The following is an 18882-nucleotide window of genomic DNA, read 5'->3' on the forward strand; positions in this document are numbered from 1 at the left end:
GTGGGGCCCGGCGCCCTAGTCCCGCAGGGTAGGGCGCCCCACCCTCCGTCAGTTCTTCCTTGCCCTTTTGGGACCGAGCAGAAGACCCTTAGCTCTTCGGATGGCTGGGGAACTTTGTTTGCCCGCCTCCCTGAAAGTGGGCGCCACCTTTGAGTCACTTGTAAAAGGGGTGCGGCGCCTTTAACGAGTCCAGTCCCTCCTGTGTGACTCTCACCGCTTCCCCGAGGGGTTGCTGGGGGAACCACACGTCCCGCCCCCTCAAGGCTTCGAAGCCTCATCGGCCTGTGGTGCTCACCAAACACATGGCAGAGCCACGCCCTTCTGGCCGCCAGGATCCTACAAGGGAAAGGGGCAACCGAGGACCCCAGCTCTGTGCCTTGCTGGGTGGCCATGGGCAAGCCATTTACCCTTTCTTTTTTCTTTTTCATTCTTTCTTTTGTTTGTATTTTTGTGTTTTGGAGACAGGTTCTGGATTTGTAGTTCAGGCTGGCCTTGAATTCATTACGTAGGCCACGCCAACCTCAAAGTTTCAGGGATCCTCCTGCCTCAGCCTCCAAAGTGCTGGGATCACAGGCATGTGCCATGCCCAGCCACTTAGCCTTTCTTACTCACTTTTTTTCTGTGAAATTAGGTTATTGTGTTGCCTAAGTGAATCAGTACTCGTAAAGTTCTTAGAACAATGCTCGGAGCACAATAGCACACAAAAAAAGTGCTGTGTTTAGCAATTACTGTGTGTCATTTTCCCAGTCCTAGTAGCCATTTGAAAAGTCCCCCCCCCCCAGTGGTGGGCAGCAAACTTGTGTCCTTGCTCTTTCTGGCAAGTACTCAGATCACTGAGCCAGACCCCTCGCTCTGAGAAGTGGTTTTCATTTTTTTTTTTCCTGGTAGCCATCTGAGTTTCAGAATCCCCTCTCCCAATTTAATCCAGTGCCCTCAGTCCTGGGAGCTGATGGAGGCTCCCTTCCCATTGTCACCCTTTCAGATACTGTGCCTGGTGATTCTAATTTGCTTCAGTGCCTCGACATCAGGGTACTCCTCCCTGTCGGTGATTGAGATGATCCTTGCTGCTGTCTTCTTTGTCATCTACATGTGTGACCTGCATACCAAGATGCCGTTCATCAACTGGCCCTGGAGTGTGAGAAGGGAGCCAGCAATGCGCAGGGACCTGGGCAGTTGGGATTGTGCAGGGAACCCTGGAATCTGACTCACTCTTCTCCCAATACCTCACAGGATTTCTTCCGAACCCTCATAGCGGCGATCCTCTACCTGATCACCTCCATTTTTGTCCTTGTGGAGAAAGGAAACACTGCCAAAATCATCGCAGGGGTAAAGGCTGTGGTGACAGCTCCAAACTACATGGGAGAAGGGTTGGAGGATCCTGGGGCTGTTTCTGCCTCTGCTTCTGGCAGAAAGCATATGAGCCGTAGCAGGCCACACTTGCTCTTAGGTCCTGTCAGGAAGTCTGGCTTCCTGCCATAGTTTTATCTCCCAAGATCATTTGCTATAAAGAGTGTCCCTTGTCAGACACAGGACCTTTGGAAACACACTAGGGTGGCATCTGCCACAACTTTGTCACAACTGTAGTGTGGTGTGCTTTCTCCATGTGGGGCTACCATGTGACTGCCTTGTTTGAGAGGTACTAGGGGGTAGGGTGGGGCAGAATCTAGCCTCCTGGCCTCTTCTAGCACCTCTCAGGCTTTGCAGTCGGGGGTTGGAGTCACCGTCCTGCATGGGCTGGTCCCTAGAGTTGGTGGCTATGGACATAAGAGGTGGAATGGGCCAACCACTTAATCTACCCCCTTCATTTCTGTCTGCACCCCCCAGGTACTGGGCCTAATTGCTACACTGCTTTTTGGCTATGATGCTTATTTCACCTTCCCTCTTCGACAGCAAAGACATACAGCAGCCCCCACTGGTAAGTGTGTGTATGTGTATTGTTGAGAGAGCAGAATGCAAAAGGAAAGAAGGGATCTCCCAAAGAAAGGTATGAATGCCAATGCCGTCCCTTACTGGTACTTATAGCTTTTGTACCTATACATACCATAAGCCTCAGCATTCTTGTCTGTAAAATGGGTATATATTGAGTCGATGCTTTCTTTTCCTTCTGCAGACCCTACAGATGGCCCGGTGTAGGTGAACTCTGCACCCTGCAAATAACTCCTCCACTGAGAAAACTCCTCCCCATCCCCACAACACTCCCAGCCCCCTATTGAGGTAAAAGTGCCTTTATTGGGAGAATTTTGTCTTCCAGCTTGCCAAGCAACCCTCCTGGGTGTGGTCACCTCTATGGGTGTGGCCAGGTCTCCCTTCTGCAGCATCCCAAAGGAGACATCAGTTTTTTGTGGACCCACACCCGCTCCTAAGTTACAGAAAGGGAGGGGGTGCCTCTAATTTCAGAGTGTAAGCTCCACTGGTGACCCACTGGAATGACCTCCTCAGTGTAGAGGGTGGTTCTTTGGAGTGGAAAATAAACAGATTGCTAAAATCTATGATAATGAATAAATTAATCCTCTGATCAATTGTGGATAAATCTCACGCATCAGGAGGGGAAGTTTGGGGGGAGGGGGGCAGCTGGAGCCAGGAGGCAAAGAAGCAAGGCCTGTTTTACAACACATTAAATTACTTCAGTAATACAAACAGGAAAGAGGGAGGAAGGAAGGGGATTTATGACTTCGTTTCTGGTGTGTGTTGTCATGTGCAGACCAGAGAATGGAGCCCCCTCTGGGATTGTCTGCTTTCAAGCCACAATACAGTTCTTGTCCCGGGCCTGGCGAGGTATCCCTAGCTGAGAGTCCCCAGGGAGCTGCAGGGCTGTGGAGTTGGTCTCAGATGCAGTGTCCTGAGGGGTCCTGGGCCTGCGCAGGTGTGGGGGCAGTGGGATCCGTTCCCCTAGGAAGAAGCCATCATCCTCGGAGGACTCAGAGCTGGGACTGGAGAGTGAGCTGGAGCAAGATCCTGAGTCTGACCCTGATGCCAAGTCACACTGATGGCGGCCATGTCTGCCAGAGTGATGATGACGATGGTGGTGGTGGTGGTGGTGGTGATGCCTGCGATGCCGAGGACGGTTGGGGGCCCTGGGTGGAGGACTGCGGGGCCTGCGGCGCTGGGCTGGGGGTGCGCTCAGGGTCCGCCGTGGGCCTCCCTCAGACACCAGCGGGTCTCGGAAGCTGACACGAGGGGCGCTCTGGCGACCAAAGGCACCATCTTCCTGGTGCAGGTCAGGTTGCCCAGGAGACGTGAAGGGCAGCTCTGGAGCACTGCGGAGCCCCAGCTCTGGCATGGAGTGGCGGTGGGGGGCCCCTCTCAGAAAGTGAGAGGGCTCCTCGGGGCCTGCAGCCGGGAAAGAAGAGAGGAGTGACGGACTGGGACTCCCTGTATCTGCTCCCCTGAGCTGCCCTCTCCTGCAAGGAGACCTGAGGAAAGGCTTGCTTTCCCCCAACTAGGACTAGTTGCAGCGGTGGCAGGTGTCAGAGACTGGCAGGGAGGTGCGGAGCTGGGAGTTTTTGAGGCCTGGAGCAGGATATAGGTCGGAGAGATAGGAAGTGAGGCAAAAGCACCCAGGCAGGGTCGATACATAGGGCGTGGCCTGGGAATGGGGAAGTGGTTTGGATGGAAGGGGCTGCATGAGCTGGAGCTGATTTGGTTTTCGACAGAATGGGAGGAGGTTGGGCGGACTGAATGAAAAGGGAAACGGCTCTGGCAGGGCAAGTTGATGGAAGGGTAGGGCCCTGTGTGGGGAAGGTGGCAGGCAGACCAGGAGTCACAGAGGGCAGATGTAGTTTGGACTGCAGAGTAGGCCTTGAATAGAGTGGAGAAGGAGGTGGGGCCTGCTTCGAGAGTGAAGGGTCCGTGTGGAGGGGGCATGTGTCTCACCTGGCCCTGCCTCCGCGCAGGTGCTTTTGGTGGCCGTCTCTGGTGCCCCCTCTGAAGCAGTGAAAGAGGCTGTGGAGGCTGTGAGTGGGGGAGTGACAATGCCTGCGCTCCAGCTACGGCGGCCCGGGCCTGGGACCTTGGGCTCTGACCCAAGACTGCAAGCTCGAGAGCAGAAGATTAGGCCATGGCGGGGCAGAAAGGGGCGGCCCAGCAGGGCTCGACCACAGCGACTGCAGCAGAAGCAGTGGTCTGAGGCATGCCAGTGCTGGCCCTCGTAAGCCATCTGGCCCTGGTCCAGACCTGCAGGGACCAACACGGAGGGTAAATTGAGGCGGGAGCGCCAGACAGACTGAATGGCGCCTTTCATAGGCAGAAGTGAGGAATCTGAGGCAGGGTACCCTAATTTGCTTCCCCCTTCTGGAATGGGGCTCATCTCTGGAGAAAGCAGGAAACTTGGGGTTTGGTCCTCACCCCATGATTCCTCATCCCCTTCTGGAGATTGGCTGGTAAATGTCTCCCTCTCCCTCCTCCCTTTCTTTCCCAGGGGTCCTCCTCTGGGAGTGAAGGTGAGCATTGGACTCTAAGATGTGGGCCAGGCTTAGACATTAAAGGTGGAAGGTGAGGGGAAGGCTGGACTTGAAGAAGAGGCCTGGGTGGTAGGGGCAGGGTTTATGGTATCACTGAAGGTGGGACCTAACCTAAGCTGATGAAGAATAGCACGTAGGTCAACAGCTTGGTGGGTGGGTAGATGTGTGGAGTGGTGGCCTAAGGTGTGGGTGGGGTTTACAAAGACTGGCATAGACGGAAGTGAGACTTGCAGTGAAGGGCACAGGCTTCTGGAGCTGGGACTAGACTGCAAAGGTAGAGCATAGTGCGAGACGGGGCCCAGAGGACAGGAGGGCTCCTGTGGGGTGTGACTGTAGCCCCGCTGTCCATGCACCCCTCCATCCAGTCCCATCGCGTTCACCCACCGATGTGCTCCCCACAGCTGTCACAGTACTCGGCGTGGCGGGCCTCGTAGCAGGTGCAGCAGTGGGGGCGGCTCTGACGCATGACATATCGCTGTCCTCCTAGTGAAGCTTCACACTCAAAGCAGCAGAAGTGACCCATGTGCCAGTGCCGGCCCTCAGCCTCCGTGCACTCAGGGGAGAAGATGATCTGGAGGGTGCAGGCCATCTACGGCTGTCAGAAGGGCCAGACCCTGGCCCTGCCTACCCTCCACTCCCACCCCTGGGCAGGGGGAGCAAACCTCATCACAGGCTTGGCAGCGTGGGCGCAGGCGTTCAGCATGGTGACGCCCGCAGTAGACCTTGCCAGCATGATAGAAGTAGATGAGGTCAACGAGCAGCTCCCGGCATGTGGTGCACACAAAGCACTGTGGGTGCCAACAGGCCCCCAGGCCTGCACGACTTGCAAACACTGCAATGTCCCCACCTCTGATCTGCTTCCCACACTGCCAAATGACAGGGAGACGGTCACCATCACCAAGAGCAGGTTGATGGGGTCAGCCAGGTATTTCACATGAGGGTCTTCCTCATGGTGAACCTTTGTGACGGGCCCCACCTTAGGGTACCTTTGGCTGGACATTGGCCATAGTCATGGGAGAAACCATAGAGACAGGTCCTACCCATCGTGGGTGGCCTTAAAGGTAAGCCACCTCCATAGTGGGATAAAGCAGACATAAAGGCTGGCCGGCCCCAGTGGGGAGCCATAGACACAGTCACCACCCAGCAGGACCTCAGCCACGATGTGTTCCAACAGTGTTCTAAGGACAGAACCTTCCCACTACGCACTTGCAGACAAACTCCACCCATCACTCAGCTCTGAAGACAGGCTGCTGCTGCGGGTCACTTTTGCTTTTTTGTTTTTGGGGATGGAATCCAGGGCCTTGCACATGCTAAGCAGGCAGTTTACCATTAAGTCACACCTCCAGCTTGTGGGTCAGTTCTTAAGGACAAGTCCTGACCACAAAATGACCAGAGAGCCCATGCTGGGACTCTACTGCGTGGAGGGAGGAAACCACAGAGAAGACATGCAGGCTTCCTTTGAGACAAACTGCCCCATAATTAAGATCCGAGGAACAGGTCCTATCCACTAGGGGGTGTTACATACACAGCCAGTCCACCAGAGGAAGCCTGGGTCTTAAGTGGCGGGCCTGGGCTCCCCAAGCCTGGGGCTTTACCTCAGAGGCCCTTAGCGCTCACCTCCTCACAGATGGCCCCAGTGATGGTCACTGGGAAGATGCGCACGGTGCCACGCCCCAGATTCTCCCGCTTCCGCTGCTGGCTGAAGGCTCTAAGTTCTTTTTTCTCCTCTTCTTCCAATGCCGTGCAGTACTGGGCCTGGGGGGAACAGGGGTCTTCTTGATTTCACCCACTCCCAAGGTTTACTTCTAGGCCTTTGTACAGGGTGGTGCCTCCTGCATGAAATACCTGCCCCTCACCTCTTCTAACACCCAGATATGGTTTTGTCAAGGAATGGCACCTGATGGCCCCCTGGCTGTCCAGAACTCTCACCTCAGTTCAGCTCACTTTTGTTTCTCTGACCTGCCAATTTCTCTCTAGTTGCTTTGTATTTGTGATCTGTACCTGGCATACCTTCCTGTCCTTCTTTTGTGGTACTGAGCGTGGAACCCAGGGCCTTTGCACTGAGATGCATCCCTAGTCCTTTTATTATTTTTTTCTTTCTTCTTCCTCGTCCTTTTAAAATTTTAAGACAAGGTCATGCTAAGTTGTCCAGGCGGGGCTCATATTTTTGGTGCTCCTGCCTTAGTTTCCTAGAGTGCTGGAATTGCAGGCAAGCACCATTAGCCCAGCTCCTTAATTTACTTTTTACAAAAAAAAAAATTCTTTGTTTTTTTTTTTTGAGACAGGGTCTCACTATGTAGTTGAGACTGACCTGGAACTCACTATGTAGCCCAGGCTGGTCTCGAACTCATGGCGATCCTCCTGCCTCAGCCTCCAAAGTGCTGGGATTACAGGCGTATGCCACCATGCCCGTCTAAAAAAATTTTTTTTTTGTTTTTTGTTTTTTTTGACACAGGGTCTCACTATGTAGTTGAGATTGTCCTGGAACTCACTGTGTAGCCCAGGCTGGTCTTGAACTCACAGTGATCCTCCTGCTTTAGCCTCCCAAGTGCTGGGATTATAGGCGTGCGCCACCAGTGTTGGCAAAAATATTTTTTTTGAGATATGTCCTCCAGGCTGGCCTTGAACTCATGGTGATCCTTCTGCCTCAGCCTCCCGAGAGCTGGGATTACAGGGGTGTTCCACAATACCTGGCAACCTTTTTTTATTTTGGGGGGCTGGGTCTTGCTAAGTAGCCGAGGTGTGACTTGAACCTGTGATCCTCCAGCCTCAGCCTCCCTCAGGCCCTTCTTGTCTTCTCTCCTCACCTCACTGTCATGTGGAGGCAGCTGGTGCAGCAGTTGCTTGATCCTGTATTTCTCCCCAGGACTGTTGACATAGGGGACCTTGTCCTCTGGAAGGCAGCTGAAAAACTGGTATACCTGGGAGGACATAGTGGGTGGGAGAAAACAACTGAGATTAGGGGTGAGTTGGGATGTGGCAAGATGTGTCTCTGTTTCTCAGAAAAGTCAAGTCATTAGAAGGGAACTTCTCCTGACTCCTTTCCCTCCTTCCTAAAGCTCGCAAACATGTTGAGTGTTCCACCATGTCTTCTTATTTCCTTGTTTTGGTTTTTTTCCCCCTGGTACTAGAGCTTAGGCTCTGTACACTGAGCTATATCCCCGGCCCTTTTTTTTTTTTCCTTTTTCTTTTTTTCCCAAAATTTTTATTTTGAGAAAGGGTCTCACTAAGTTGCTAAGTTGCCCAGGCTGGCCTTAACTTGCAATGCTCCTGCCCTAGCCTCCCTGAGTGCTGGGCTTACAGGTGTGTGTCACCACACCAGGTTCGTCTCTGGCACTTTTTATTGTTTTGAGACTCTCCATTAATTGTCCAGGCTGGCCTGGAACTCACTTATGAGCCTCCTGCCTAGGCCTCTTGAGGCTTGTGCAACTGTGCCCAGCTTTCCTTATGTCTTGACCCTCCTCGGCCCTTCTGCCCCGCTCCACTTTTCTCCTTCCCTTTACAGAAAAATTCCACATAGAGCTGTGAGCACTCATGTGCACTGAACCTCCTGTCCTCCCCTTCTCTCTCAACCCTGCTCCAACCAAGCTTCTCCCACCCCAAAGCTGTTGAGCCCCCGAGGTTGTTTATATTGTGAAAATCATTGGTAGGTTTCAGCCTTCATTCAACTTGACTGTGATAGTCCTGGATCCAGCTGATCACGCCCTCCTATGTATCTATCTCTCTGTTCTCCACAACGAGCCAACTACACCGAAGCCTGCGTCATCACCAGGCACCTGGACCACTGCCGTAGCCTCTTCCTCACTCTTCTCTCGGTTCCCTCCCTCTTTCCTACAGGCTGATACAGCAGTCAGAGAGCCTGTTAAATCACAGAACACATCACTTCCCTGCTCTGCTCACATCCCTCATGTGACCTCGCCTTCACTCTGTGTCAAGGTCCTCTCCATGGCCCTGCCACCTCTCTGACCTCATTTCCAACTGCTCCCCCGTCACACTGCTGGAGTTGTGCCGGTCTCCTCACTATTCTTCACGCATCTGTGACAAGCACACGCCTCCCTCTGGGCCTTGGCATTGCTACTCACCTGCCTGGATCATTCTAACCTTAGATATCTGGCAGATATCACCTCCTGCAGGGCAGCTCAGACAGGCCATCCGCACAGACGCTTATCTGGGCACTGTACAATTCCAGCCTTTGTCTCTGCCTCTCTCTCCCTTCGTCCCTTCCTTGCCGTTTTATTTATTTATTTTATTATTATTTCTTTTTTGACATAGGGTCTTCTTATGTAGTTCTGGCTGGTTTTGAGCTCACTATGTAGCCCAGGCTAGCCTTGAACTCACAGTGATCTTCCTGCCTCTGCCTCCAAGTGCTGGGATTACAGGCGGGCTGCCATGCCTGTTTTCTTCCCTGCTTTTTTGTACCATAGCCCTTAAACCATCTGACATACAGTCAGCCTTCTTAATCGCTGAGTTCCATATCATAGTCTCAACCAACTTCAAATAAAAATATGAAAAATTGCATTGGAACTGAATATGTACAGATTTTTGTCATCGTTCCATAAACAATATGCTATAACTATTACATAGCATTTTCACTGTATTAGGTATTTTAAGTAATCCAGAGAAGAGTTAAAGCATATAGGATAGGGGTGTGGCAGCACACACATATCATCCCAGTACTTACAAGGCTGAGGCCGGAGGACTGCATATTTGAGTCAGCCCGAGCTACATGGAGTTTAAGGCTCAGGCTGGGCTATATAGTGGGACTCTGCCTCAAGAGAGAGAGAGAGAGAGAGAGAGAGAGAGAGAGAGGGAAAGACAGAGGGAAAGACAGAGGGAGAGGGGGAGAGAGAGAGCAAGAGGGAGAATTACACCATTTTATACAAGGGACTTGAGCATACATGGATTTGGCTATCTGTTTTGGTTTTTGACACAAGGTCTCACTATATAGTGGCTGGCCTCTGGTCACCTGCTCGGGCTTAAGGCCCGGGGGCACCCAGGCATACTCTTCGGATGCACAGCCTGAGTCGTCGTCGGAGATGGAGTGGCGCTGGAAGTCCGAGATGAGCCGACACATGATGCGTTCCAGATCCACAGGCACGGTGTGCACCGCGTGCTCCTCCCTTGGGCATTTGCAGTGTTGGCAGATCTTTCTTCCGGGGGAGAGGGTAGGTCAATTACTAAGGAGTTGCTTCTCCCGACCCACCCAGATCCCTCAGAGGGACACACAGATTACAGGGCTCTGCACCTGGGCTGGGGCTGACAGTGGGGCTGAACCGAGGTCTGGCTGTGGGTCTCTGGCCAGGCCGTGGGGAACAGGGCACTGGCTGTGAGGGGCTCCGCTTCCAAGGGAAGGCAGAGCTGTAAAACAGGGGCCGGGGGAACTGGGGGTGTGGCCTGGGAGCCGGGGCTGCGGGATCTGAAGAGGTGGGACTGTGGGTCCCTGAGGATTTCCCCTAACCTTCCTTCCAGCTTAGGGACTTGGTTCAGACTCTGGGCAGCGGGCCAAGAGGGGTGGAACTCCGGGACGGAGTATGGAGTTAAATCTTGGAGCTTCCCCTCAGGAAAGGCTTGGTGCTTTGTAGGGAAGCTGTCAAGCCTCTGAACTTGCTTGGGTGTCGGGGGTGGTGATCCTGTGGGATCGTGGGCTCTCTGTGGTCTTTTAAGAGCCTCTGGGTGCTGGTATCCAGTAGGAATAGGACACTGGGCCTGGGTGAAGAGTTCTGAGCCTAAGAAGGACGCTGAGGGGAGGAGCACCAGGGTGCTGTAAGGCCCAGGAAAGAGGATTCCCTAGGATGGGACTCCAGCTTGGGAGGACAATTGGGGGCCGGGCTCTGTAGTGGGTGGCGCTCTCCGGTCAACTGAACTCTAGGGAAAGCGTCAGGGGGCGAGGTTCTGCAGGAGAGTTTGAGGCTCCTTTTTCCGGTGGAGGTCTTTCCCCCAGCTCGGGCCTAGGGGCGTGGCCTGAGCCTCCAGGCGTTTCTCCCGAGGGCGGGGCTCTGACAAAGGTGGGTCCTCGGGAGGGTCTCTTACCTCCAACCGTGCAGCAGGAAGCCCGGGCACTGCTCTCTGCAGGAGTTGCAGGGCTGGCCCCGGTCTGGGTCCTCTGCTTCTGGAGGCTGTAGTGGGTGGGGGCCGACACACAGACACAGGGCCGAGGAAGGGGCCGGAGCAGGGAGAAGTCAACGCCTGCTCCTCCCCTCCCAGGCCCGCGACCACAGGCTGGGGCCTGTCCTACCAGGGCAGCGCCGGGCAGGCTGTGACAGCGCCTGGAGTGCGGGGGGTGGGGGTGGGGACGGACCACAACCAAGCCGGAGGAGGGGCATCTGAGGCCACCTCCCCACATCGCCCCTTTCAAGTAATTGCCCTGTCTGGGCTGCTCCCCTCTCCCCCTAGCCTTGGACACCTCTCACCAACCTTCAATTTCTCCGGGCTCAAACACCTCCAGAATCAGAGTTCACCGCCAGAGCGGAGTCCCTAATCTAGGTATCCCCTCCCAGGCCTCATCGTGGTCCCACCGCCACCGGTGATGCCAGCAGCACACGATAGCCATGGGTAGAAGTCTGAGATCCCATTCTTCCTAGAGATCACCACAAGAACCCCGCTTGTCCCTTCAGGAGCCCAACAACCCCTCCCCGAAGCCCTAGCTTCATTCCCTCTTACCTAAAGAACCAGAGATCCTCCCCCAGGATCTTAGGAGGCCTCTACTCCATTCAGAAACCTCTACAACAAGAAACCTTGGCATTTATTCTCATATCCTAGGACTATTCACTTCTCTGGAACACCAAAACCCAGACCCTACATTTGCTGGTCAAAGACCCCCTTCAAAGAAAAATTCCCGCCTATCTAAGAAGTCAAAGCCTCCCAGGCTCGGGTGGAAACTTGGAAGACCTGTTACCCAAATCCTAGTGCCTCAACCATAAGCATTGGGGCACCCCAGGATCGTAGGACCCCCTCCGCTCACACTATATTCTTCCAAGATATGGAGGTCCCTTGCCTCAGAAACTGAGGAGGTCCCTGCTCAACTCGACTCATTCTTGGCCCTTAGAACCCCCTCCCATAATTCACAGGAAAAGGGAGTCCATAGGTCTCAAGGGTGTTGATAAAGTGTGCTGGGAAGCCAGGCATGGTGGTGATGCACGCCTGTAATCCCTGCACTCCTGTGGCTGAGGCAGGAGAATTACCTTGCGTTCAAGGCCAGCCTGGGTTACATAGTGAGTTCAAGGCCAGCCTGAACTACCTAAGAGATCCTGTCACAAACAAACACAAACAAACGTTCCCAGAGGTGATTAGGGAGCACGGGCCACCATATAACCTTCAACCTTTAAGGCTTCAACCTTACACCTCCAGCAGCCAGCGTTCAGGCCAGGGAAAGCTGGGGATGGGGATTCCCCGGCCTGTGACCCTCCTCCTTGCCATCCGAGTACCCCGTCCGCTCGCCCGGACCTCAGTTTACCCTTGATCCCCACCTGCCCCGATTAGCGCTCACCACACGCCCGGAGCGGCGCCTCCGGGATCCACGAGCGAACATGGCGCGTCCAGACAGGGTCAAGTCAGGCCGGGAGAGGTGAAGGGGGTTCTGGCGGCCGCCAGGCCACCGTGCGTCCGGCCAGGGAGCTGTGTTCCGTAAACCTGACACCCGCGTGGGAGGAGCGCGTTCCGTAGAGCCCGCCCCTGGGCCTGTGCTCTCCGGGTGGCACCCCTGCCTAAAGGTGAGCTGCTAGGAGTGCCCCACTCTCTCCGCCCGGCCGGAGCGGGGCGTTCCAGAGGCAGGACCTCTTGAATCTCAACACGCCAGTGCCACGTATCCTCTAGGGCTCTAAGGCTGCGGTGGAGGAGGTGTTGGGAGTGGGTGTGCGGGTGGGTGGGGGACTTGGAGGGGACGGCAAGGGGTATATTGACGCTTTGTGTGGATTCATCTTGGATGCTTATTTGGGGCAAGGGTTAGAGCCATCTCTAGTCCTTCTCCACTAGTGAGGGCCTCACAATCTTTCCCCAGATACATGTTTCAAGAATGGCCCTCCACTTTATTCCACCAGCTGGTTTTCCATGACTCTCACCAGACAGCTAGACCCTCCCTAGTCCCTTTTCAGAGCCAGGACTATTTGAGACTTCTGTGGAGGGGTTCCAAGGCCCTCTTCCTCGCTCCTCCCAAGCTTAGGTGTTGTGCCCCTAAGTGCAGAGATTGGGATCTTGGTCTGCTTTCCCTCCCCCGCCCTCATTTTCCTCTCTCTAAGATCGGTTCAGAGCTGGGAATCCTTCCTTCCCGCTCGCCGGCTTCAGCTAGGAGGAGGGGACCCCGCGGGCGCAGTCAGAACTCGGGCGCCGGGCCGGCCGGCCGGGGTCTTTAATTAGGCAGGAGGCGGCGGCGGCCAAGCCGGCCTTTCATCGTGGGCGCCGGGGAGCTCTCCCCCCACTATTACACACATCCCTGTCACTACTCGCCCCTCTGGTCCCAGGGAGGAGTCCGGGAGAGGGGAAAGGGAATGAATATATTGACAAAGGAAGAGAGCCGCCACCCCACCTCCCACCTCCAACCCAGCCGGTCTTGCAGTTTCCAGCCTGGGCGGAGGCGAGGAAAAGGCCAGACAGCAGGATCTGAAGATGAGGGGGTTGGGTAAGGTGCGGTCTCGCTGTGGAGTCTCCCTGTTACCGGCCACTCAGGTTCAGATGCTTAGGTTCCTTTGCTTGTCGTTGACCAAAGAGGCCATGTATTTTGGTAAAAAAGAAAAAGGATTTACTCAAAGCTAGCGCTAAGGAGATGGAGGAGGCCATTTGCCTCGAATCACCATCTCACCTAGTACAGGTGGACAAGGTCTTATACCGAGTGACAGAGGGGAGCACAGCGAGACAATGGAGACACCCACACCTGCCTTACCACTCCAGCTATCTTTGGTTCATTCCTCTTTCTTGTGGGAAGGAACCTTTACTCACATCTGTATATCCTGTCACTTATTTTAGGCTGAGGGGAGGAAGTGTTGGTTACATGTTCAGCAGGAGAAAGTTTGGAGAAATTGCTTATCTCAACAAGAAAAAAAGTCTAACTTGTAAAGTTCTATCTTGCAGTACTGGTCACATCCTGTCAAGGGTTTTAAGGAGAGGGATTCACAGGAGCTGGAAAGTATCTTGGCTAAGGGGGCAGAGAACCAAACCCTAGAAAGACTGGGTATCTGGTGGATGGTAATGGGGCAGTAAGCAGGGCTCTGCAGTGTGTGACTTAGAATGACGGGTAAGCAAGGCTTCGTGGGATCCATGGCAGTTACCTGCAGATCAGGCTCAGAGCTTCCTCTCCCTCATTGCTCCCCTTCTGACCTCGAGAATGACACACTAAGAATTAGAGGCTGAGAGTGGTGGGGCATGCCAGTAATCCCAGCATTTGGGAGGCTGAAGCAAGAAGATTGCTGAAAGTTCCAAGGCAGCCTAGGCAACATAGAGAGTGCAAGGCCAGTCTGAGCTACCCAGTGAGACCCTGTCTCAAGAAAAACCGAAACCGAAAACAAAAACAAAAACAAAAATCAGGTGTGGTGGCACATGCCTGTAATCCCAGCACTTGGGAGGCTGAGGCAGGAGGATCGAGGCCAGCCTGGTCTACATAATGAGTTCAAGACCAGCCTGAACCATATAGTGAGACCTTGTCTAAAACAAAACGAAGGACTGGGGGATTTAGTAGCACCATGCCAGCCTTGCAAGCACAAGGTCCTGAGTTTGATCCCCGTACCCAAAACAAAACAACCCCAAAAGCAAACAGCCCCCCCCCCAAAGAAATTAGAGTCAGGTGGACTAGGTGGTTGAGGAGTTTATTTGGGGAGAATTACTCATGTTTGTTCTTCCTTGGGAGGGGGTCTTCAAACAATACCGAAGGGTGCAGGAGGGGGGGGTCTGGAGGGGAGAAGGGGCCACAGCCAGACAAAATGGCAACACACGATCACAGGCACTACTGACATCACAGACACAGCAGAGGGTGCAGGATAGGGGCTCCAGACCAGGCTTCCGACCACCCCTGGATGGGTGGAGGTGTGGAGGGAGGGAGGGGGCAGGGGAAGAGGAAGAGGGATGGGCCAGCCCCACAGACCCTTTGGCTCTGTCCTCTGATAACCTAGCTGTCTGATCAAGGGTGTGGGCAGGGTGGGGGCATTTCTGTCTGGATCCCACCGCTCACCCTTCAAGCCTTATCACTCAGCTCTTCCCAGGCCACCATGGTTCCACAGCCTTGGTCAGGTACATTTGCCCCTACCCTTAACCAAATTCACCCTGCAGCACCCCCCAGCCCATTGCCCAAACTCCCTCTTTAAAACACTTTTTTCTCTGCTTCTTTTGGGGAAGGGCCACTCCTTCCCAAACCATCACACAAGCCCCACTGTAAGTTCTGTCCTATCTGGTAGCCTCACTAGAACCTCATCCTGAACTTGGCCATTTCTCAAACCGCACTTCTTGCCCCAAGTAAGATCTATCCTTTTTATAATCAAGCTCACTCCTGAATGTTCCAATTAGAGTTCCAATCCAAGACCTGCCCACTCTGGAGCACACTGTCCACCTCACCTAAAGCCCACTACTTCGGGAGCCACGCCCTAACCCCTTCCAAGCCCCACCCCAGAATGCCTTGCGGACTCTTCCTTTAGACTCCAGATCCAGCAAGTCTGGAACCCAACCCCTGTTGACTAGCCCCCTCCATTTCACAGCTCTCCTCCAAGACCACCTTGGGTCCAAAGCTGTCCACTCTACCCCAAACCTCTGTCCTGATCTCTGCCTTTCTCTTACCCTAGGACTTGAATTTTCTATTACAGCCTCTGTTCAGGCCTTGCTAGAGGAACCAAGGCCAGAGTTAGGAGGTGGGAGGGAAAAGGAGAGAGAGTCTGAAATCACACCCAGCCTTCCCCACACAGCTGAGGCCTGTCTCCTCCCTGTCCCCCTTCCAGAGCCCCTTAACCTCAAGGAACAGGACCAGGAACAGAGAGGGGCTGAGGGATGCAGAGGAAGAGGTGGGGGTAAGGGAGGATCCCACTTAAGACCGGGCCCCTAGTGCATGAAGGAAATGGGTGAGGGCAGGGCTCAGACAGATAAATAGATATTTATATATATAATATATATTATATATATATATAAACAGCAAAGACAGTTAGGGTCTCCTGGCTTGAGGGGTGGAGACCTAGGGTACAGGGGCAAGAGGGGGGGCAGTACTTCTCTTGAGATCTTGCCCACCCAGGGGTTCTTCAGGGCTGCACTGACCTGTAGAGACAAAAGACACAGAAAGGAGAAGAGGTCCAGGCACAGGTGATGCCCTTGGGGAAGGCCTGGGCTGCTTTATCTTTGCTCTGGCTTTATTTTCTGCCATCTCTTTTTCCTTCTTCCTTCAAAGCCCTGAAGTCGGCTTCATCCCAGCTGTCCTCACTCGCAAGATATTCTTGACCTCCCCCACAACTGGGTTAGGCACCAAAGTGATTACGGTCCCACCTCCCAAATATCTATTAACTGGTACTGTTCTAGCTATTAGTAAGAAATTATATTGAACCGGACATGGTGGCATATGCCTGTGATCCCAGCACTCAGGAGGCTGAGGCAGGAGGATCACTGCGAGTTCAAGGCCAGCCTGGGCTACATAGTGAGAGCCCGTCTCAAAAAACAAAACGAAATAAATAAAAAACAAACAAAAAGAGACTATATTGAGCAAAACAAAGGTCCCTATCTTTGTGAGGCTCACGTTGTAGCAGACAGAGATGGACATCTCATAGTGAACATGATGTCTACTTGAATTTTCTAGTGTAATATAAGATGATAATGAAATGGGCTAAACAAAGTGGAGCAAGCAAGGGAGAGAGTCATAGGTAATGTCAGAAAGGTCACACAGGGCCTTGAGGACCAAGTAGTAAGGACTGCAGCTTTGTCTGGATGAGATGTAAGTCATGAGATGATTTGATTGTTTTTGGTTTTTTGAGATAGGGTCTCACTATGTAGCCCAGGCTAGCCTTGAACTTGAGGTGATCTTCCTGCTTCAGCCTCTCAAGTGGTGACGCACACCCCCCCACCCCCTGGCCATGGGATGATTTTGAGCAGAGATTACAATGTCTCATGTGACTCAACAAAATGTTTCTCGGTTTTTTTTTTTTTTCCTGTACCGGGGGTCAAACTCGGGTCCTTGTGCTTGTGAGGCAGGCGGCGGAACCACTGAGCTAAATCCCTGGCAAATGTTTCTCAGTAGTAAGAGTGCTCCGGCTGGGGATTTAGCTCAGTGGTTCTGCCGCCTGCCTCACAAGTGCAAGGAAAAAAAAAGTGCTCTAAGTGATTTGTGTACAGCATAAGTCATGGTTACATCCCAGAGTCTGGTGGAAGAGACACTGAATAAACAGATGGGTGAGACTGTGATATGGAAAAGTACAGGGTACTATGAAAAAGATACTAAAGGGATTTATTTTAGACGGGGTAGTCAGGCAAGTACTCCCTGAGCAAGTGACCCAAAGAATGAAAGGGAGCTGGCCAGGGAAAGACCTTGGTGTGTGTGAGTGTGATGGGTATTTTGATTAGGCGTGGGATGCTTAAACACATTTCCTGCCCTTCCTGTCCTGGCTAACCTGGTGCCAGAAACTGCCTGACTCATCTCCCCTTGCTGTTTCTCTTCATCTTCCCCTTTCCTATTTGGGGGAAATCTCATGTGTAAACTCCACTGTGACTGATGTGTGTGTGTGTGTGTGTGTGTGGTTGAACCCAGGGCCTTCTCACTGAGCTACATCCTTAGTCCTACCCCCCCCTTTGGTACCTGAGATTAAACTCAGGACTTTGCATTTGCCAGGCAGGCATAGTGCCACGGAATTACATCCCCATCCCCATCCCTAGCCCTTAAAAAAAAAATTAAAATAGGGTCTTGCTAAATCACTAAGTTACCCAGGCTGGGCTCGCATTTGCGATCCTCCAGCCTCAGTCTCCCGGGAGTGTAAGGCCCAGCAAGAAGGATAGACAGAAAGGCTTTCCCAGACTCTCTGCTCCGACCCTTTCCTTCTTTGAAATTGCACACCACCGCTGTCACCCTGTGGGTTGGGGAGTGGTGGCAAATCTACCACCTCTCCGGCTTCGGGAAGCTCGTCTGACCTTCAAGACTCAGCCATTTACCTTCGCTGTCAGGTAGGGTTTTTTTTTTGGGGGGGGTACCGGGGATGAATTTGGCACCTTGTGCTTGCGAGGCAGGCAGCGGAACCACTGAGCTAAATCTCCGGCTATCTTTATTGTCTATTGGCCTTATCCACTGTTGGTTTATCAGTCACTTCTAAGACCCACCTCCTCTTCCCTTCCGCGCTGCTTTGATGCGTCTCCATTGCGCAAGTCCTGTTGCTGTTGTCTCTTTTCACTGCTTACCCGCTTCTTCTCGCCCTATGCCTTCCTTCTCCCTTCTTCCCATTGGTTCCTTATTCTGCCCATCATGAGGCGCCTCTTTCCTGTCCTCCACTCGTTGGCTAGGTTCTGAATTTTTAGCTTGTAGCTCTGGCTTTCCATTGGTTCCTTTAAACATTGGTCCTTACTAGTTCACAAATGTCCTAGTCCCATCCATTCCTGACTCTTATTGGTTCACTGATGCGCCTATTTCTTTTCATGTACCCTAGTTGGTTACATCACCTGCCGATCACTCACCAGATTACATCTGATTGGAGAAAGAGGTGGGCGCACCCTGTGGGCCGTAGCCTTGCTGCCCATAGTCGCCCTGGGGCCCGTAGCCACCGCCGCCAGCTGGCTGCCCGTAGTCGGGCTGGTATCCGCCCTGGGGCCCGTAGGAGTCCTGGGGCCCATACCCGCCAGGGCCCTGCCCATAGCCTGCATCGCCATAGGCGTCCCCGGGTGCCGGTTGCTTCTCGGGGGCGCCAGGAGGTGCACGCAGGAATGGAGCGGCCCAGCCTGTCTCCTTGAATACGAACCATAGATTGCCGACCCAGAGCACAAGGTTCAGGAAGCCGAACACCTGCAGGGAGACAAGGCGAGGCTATCTTCCCCTGCCCATTGCCCTGACGGCCCCAGGGGACGTCAAGGCCAAGGGCGCGAGAGTAGGGCATGAATCTGTGGGAGTCCGTGGACCTCAAAGTGCAGAAAATCACCTTGGGGGTGCGTGTTAAAATGCAAATTCCTGGGGGTATTGAGCTGTATTGGTATTACATGCACAAGTGTTTATATATATGTTTGTACATGTATAAAATACAGTAAATTTGTAATGTATCCTAAAATATAAACATACATGTGTACTAAATATACTAACAAATGCATGTATATACGTGTGTGTATATACAAACATAAATGCATATATATAACATATAGTATATAAATGTAACTTTATAAAAGTTTAAAATCACAAAACATTTTATGTACATTTTACTCTGTGTCACACCCTCTTCGAGGCACTTTTAGATGTTATTAGTTCACTTAAAATTCCATTGTGGGGCAGGAAGTA

General features: G+C 53.1%; 3 protein-coding genes across 4 annotated transcripts in view; 1 reads left to right on the forward strand and 2 right to left on the reverse strand.

The window, feature by feature from the left end:
- Nucleotides 1–2414, forward strand: part of Plp2 (proteolipid protein 2) — an 8307-nt gene extending 5893 nt beyond the window's left edge. The window contains exons 2-5 of the mRNA XM_010606316.3: nt 983–1135; nt 1231–1326; nt 1825–1915; nt 2111–2414. Of these exons, the coding sequence (XP_010604618.1) occupies nt 983–1135; nt 1231–1326; nt 1825–1915; nt 2111–2133 (363 nt within the window). The 3' untranslated portion in view covers nt 2134–2414. The remainder of the gene's footprint in view (nt 1–982; nt 1136–1230; nt 1327–1824; nt 1916–2110) is intronic.
- On the reverse strand, nt 2238–12207 carry Prickle3 (prickle planar cell polarity protein 3). Of its 2 annotated transcripts, XM_010606317.2 has the most exons (9): nt 11947–12207; nt 10491–10576; nt 9427–9610; nt 7268–7381; nt 6078–6215; nt 5123–5326; nt 4845–5031; nt 3874–4173; nt 2238–3330 (listed from the first exon to the last, which is right to left on the reverse strand). In XM_010606317.2, exons 1-9 carry the CDS (start codon nt 11986–11988, stop codon nt 2738–2740), a joined length of 1848 nt encoding a protein of 615 aa, XP_010604619.1. In that variant the 5' UTR covers nt 11989–12207; the 3' UTR covers nt 2238–2737. The 2 variants fall into 2 exon arrangements, with proteins under 2 accessions (XP_010604619.1, XP_019060404.1); XM_019204859.2 differs by lacking the exon at nt 11947–12207 and having other exon boundaries at nt 9427–9606; nt 10491–10677.
- A 2028-nt stretch (nt 12208–14235) lies between these two features.
- The window catches only part of Syp (synaptophysin), a 14076-nt gene continuing 9429 nt past the window's right edge, over nt 14236–18882 (reverse strand). Inside the window, exons 7-8 of the mRNA XM_010606315.2 lie at nt 18075–18399; nt 14236–15683 (exon numbers count right to left, since the gene is read on the reverse strand). Coding sequence (XP_010604617.2) covers nt 18079–18399 — 321 coding nt within the window. The 3' untranslated portion in view covers nt 14236–15683; nt 18075–18078. The remainder of the gene's footprint in view (nt 15684–18074; nt 18400–18882) is intronic.

The sequence above is a fragment of the Fukomys damarensis genome, unplaced genomic scaffold (assembly GCF_012274545.1).
Source record: "Fukomys damarensis isolate Sample0158 unplaced genomic scaffold, DMR_v1.0_HiC HiC_scaffold_39, whole genome shotgun sequence".
Taxonomy (NCBI): Eukaryota; Metazoa; Chordata; class Mammalia; order Rodentia; family Bathyergidae; genus Fukomys; species Fukomys damarensis.

Bases quoted from the DNA above. Each gene is read 5' to 3' on its own strand.
- Prickle3 (XM_010606317.2), bottom strand. From the start codon at position 11,988: ATGTTCGCTCGTGGATCCCGGAGGCGCCGCTCCGGGCGTGTG. The intron at 9,611-10,490 runs GTAAGAGACCCT...CTCCCCCGGAAG, and splicing joins TTCCTGCTGCACGGTTGGAG to AAAGATCTGCCAACACTGCA. The intron at 3,331-3,873 runs GTGAGACACATG...TCCCGGCTGCAG, and splicing joins CTGCGCGGAGGCAGGGCCAG to GCCCCGAGGAGCCCTCTCAC.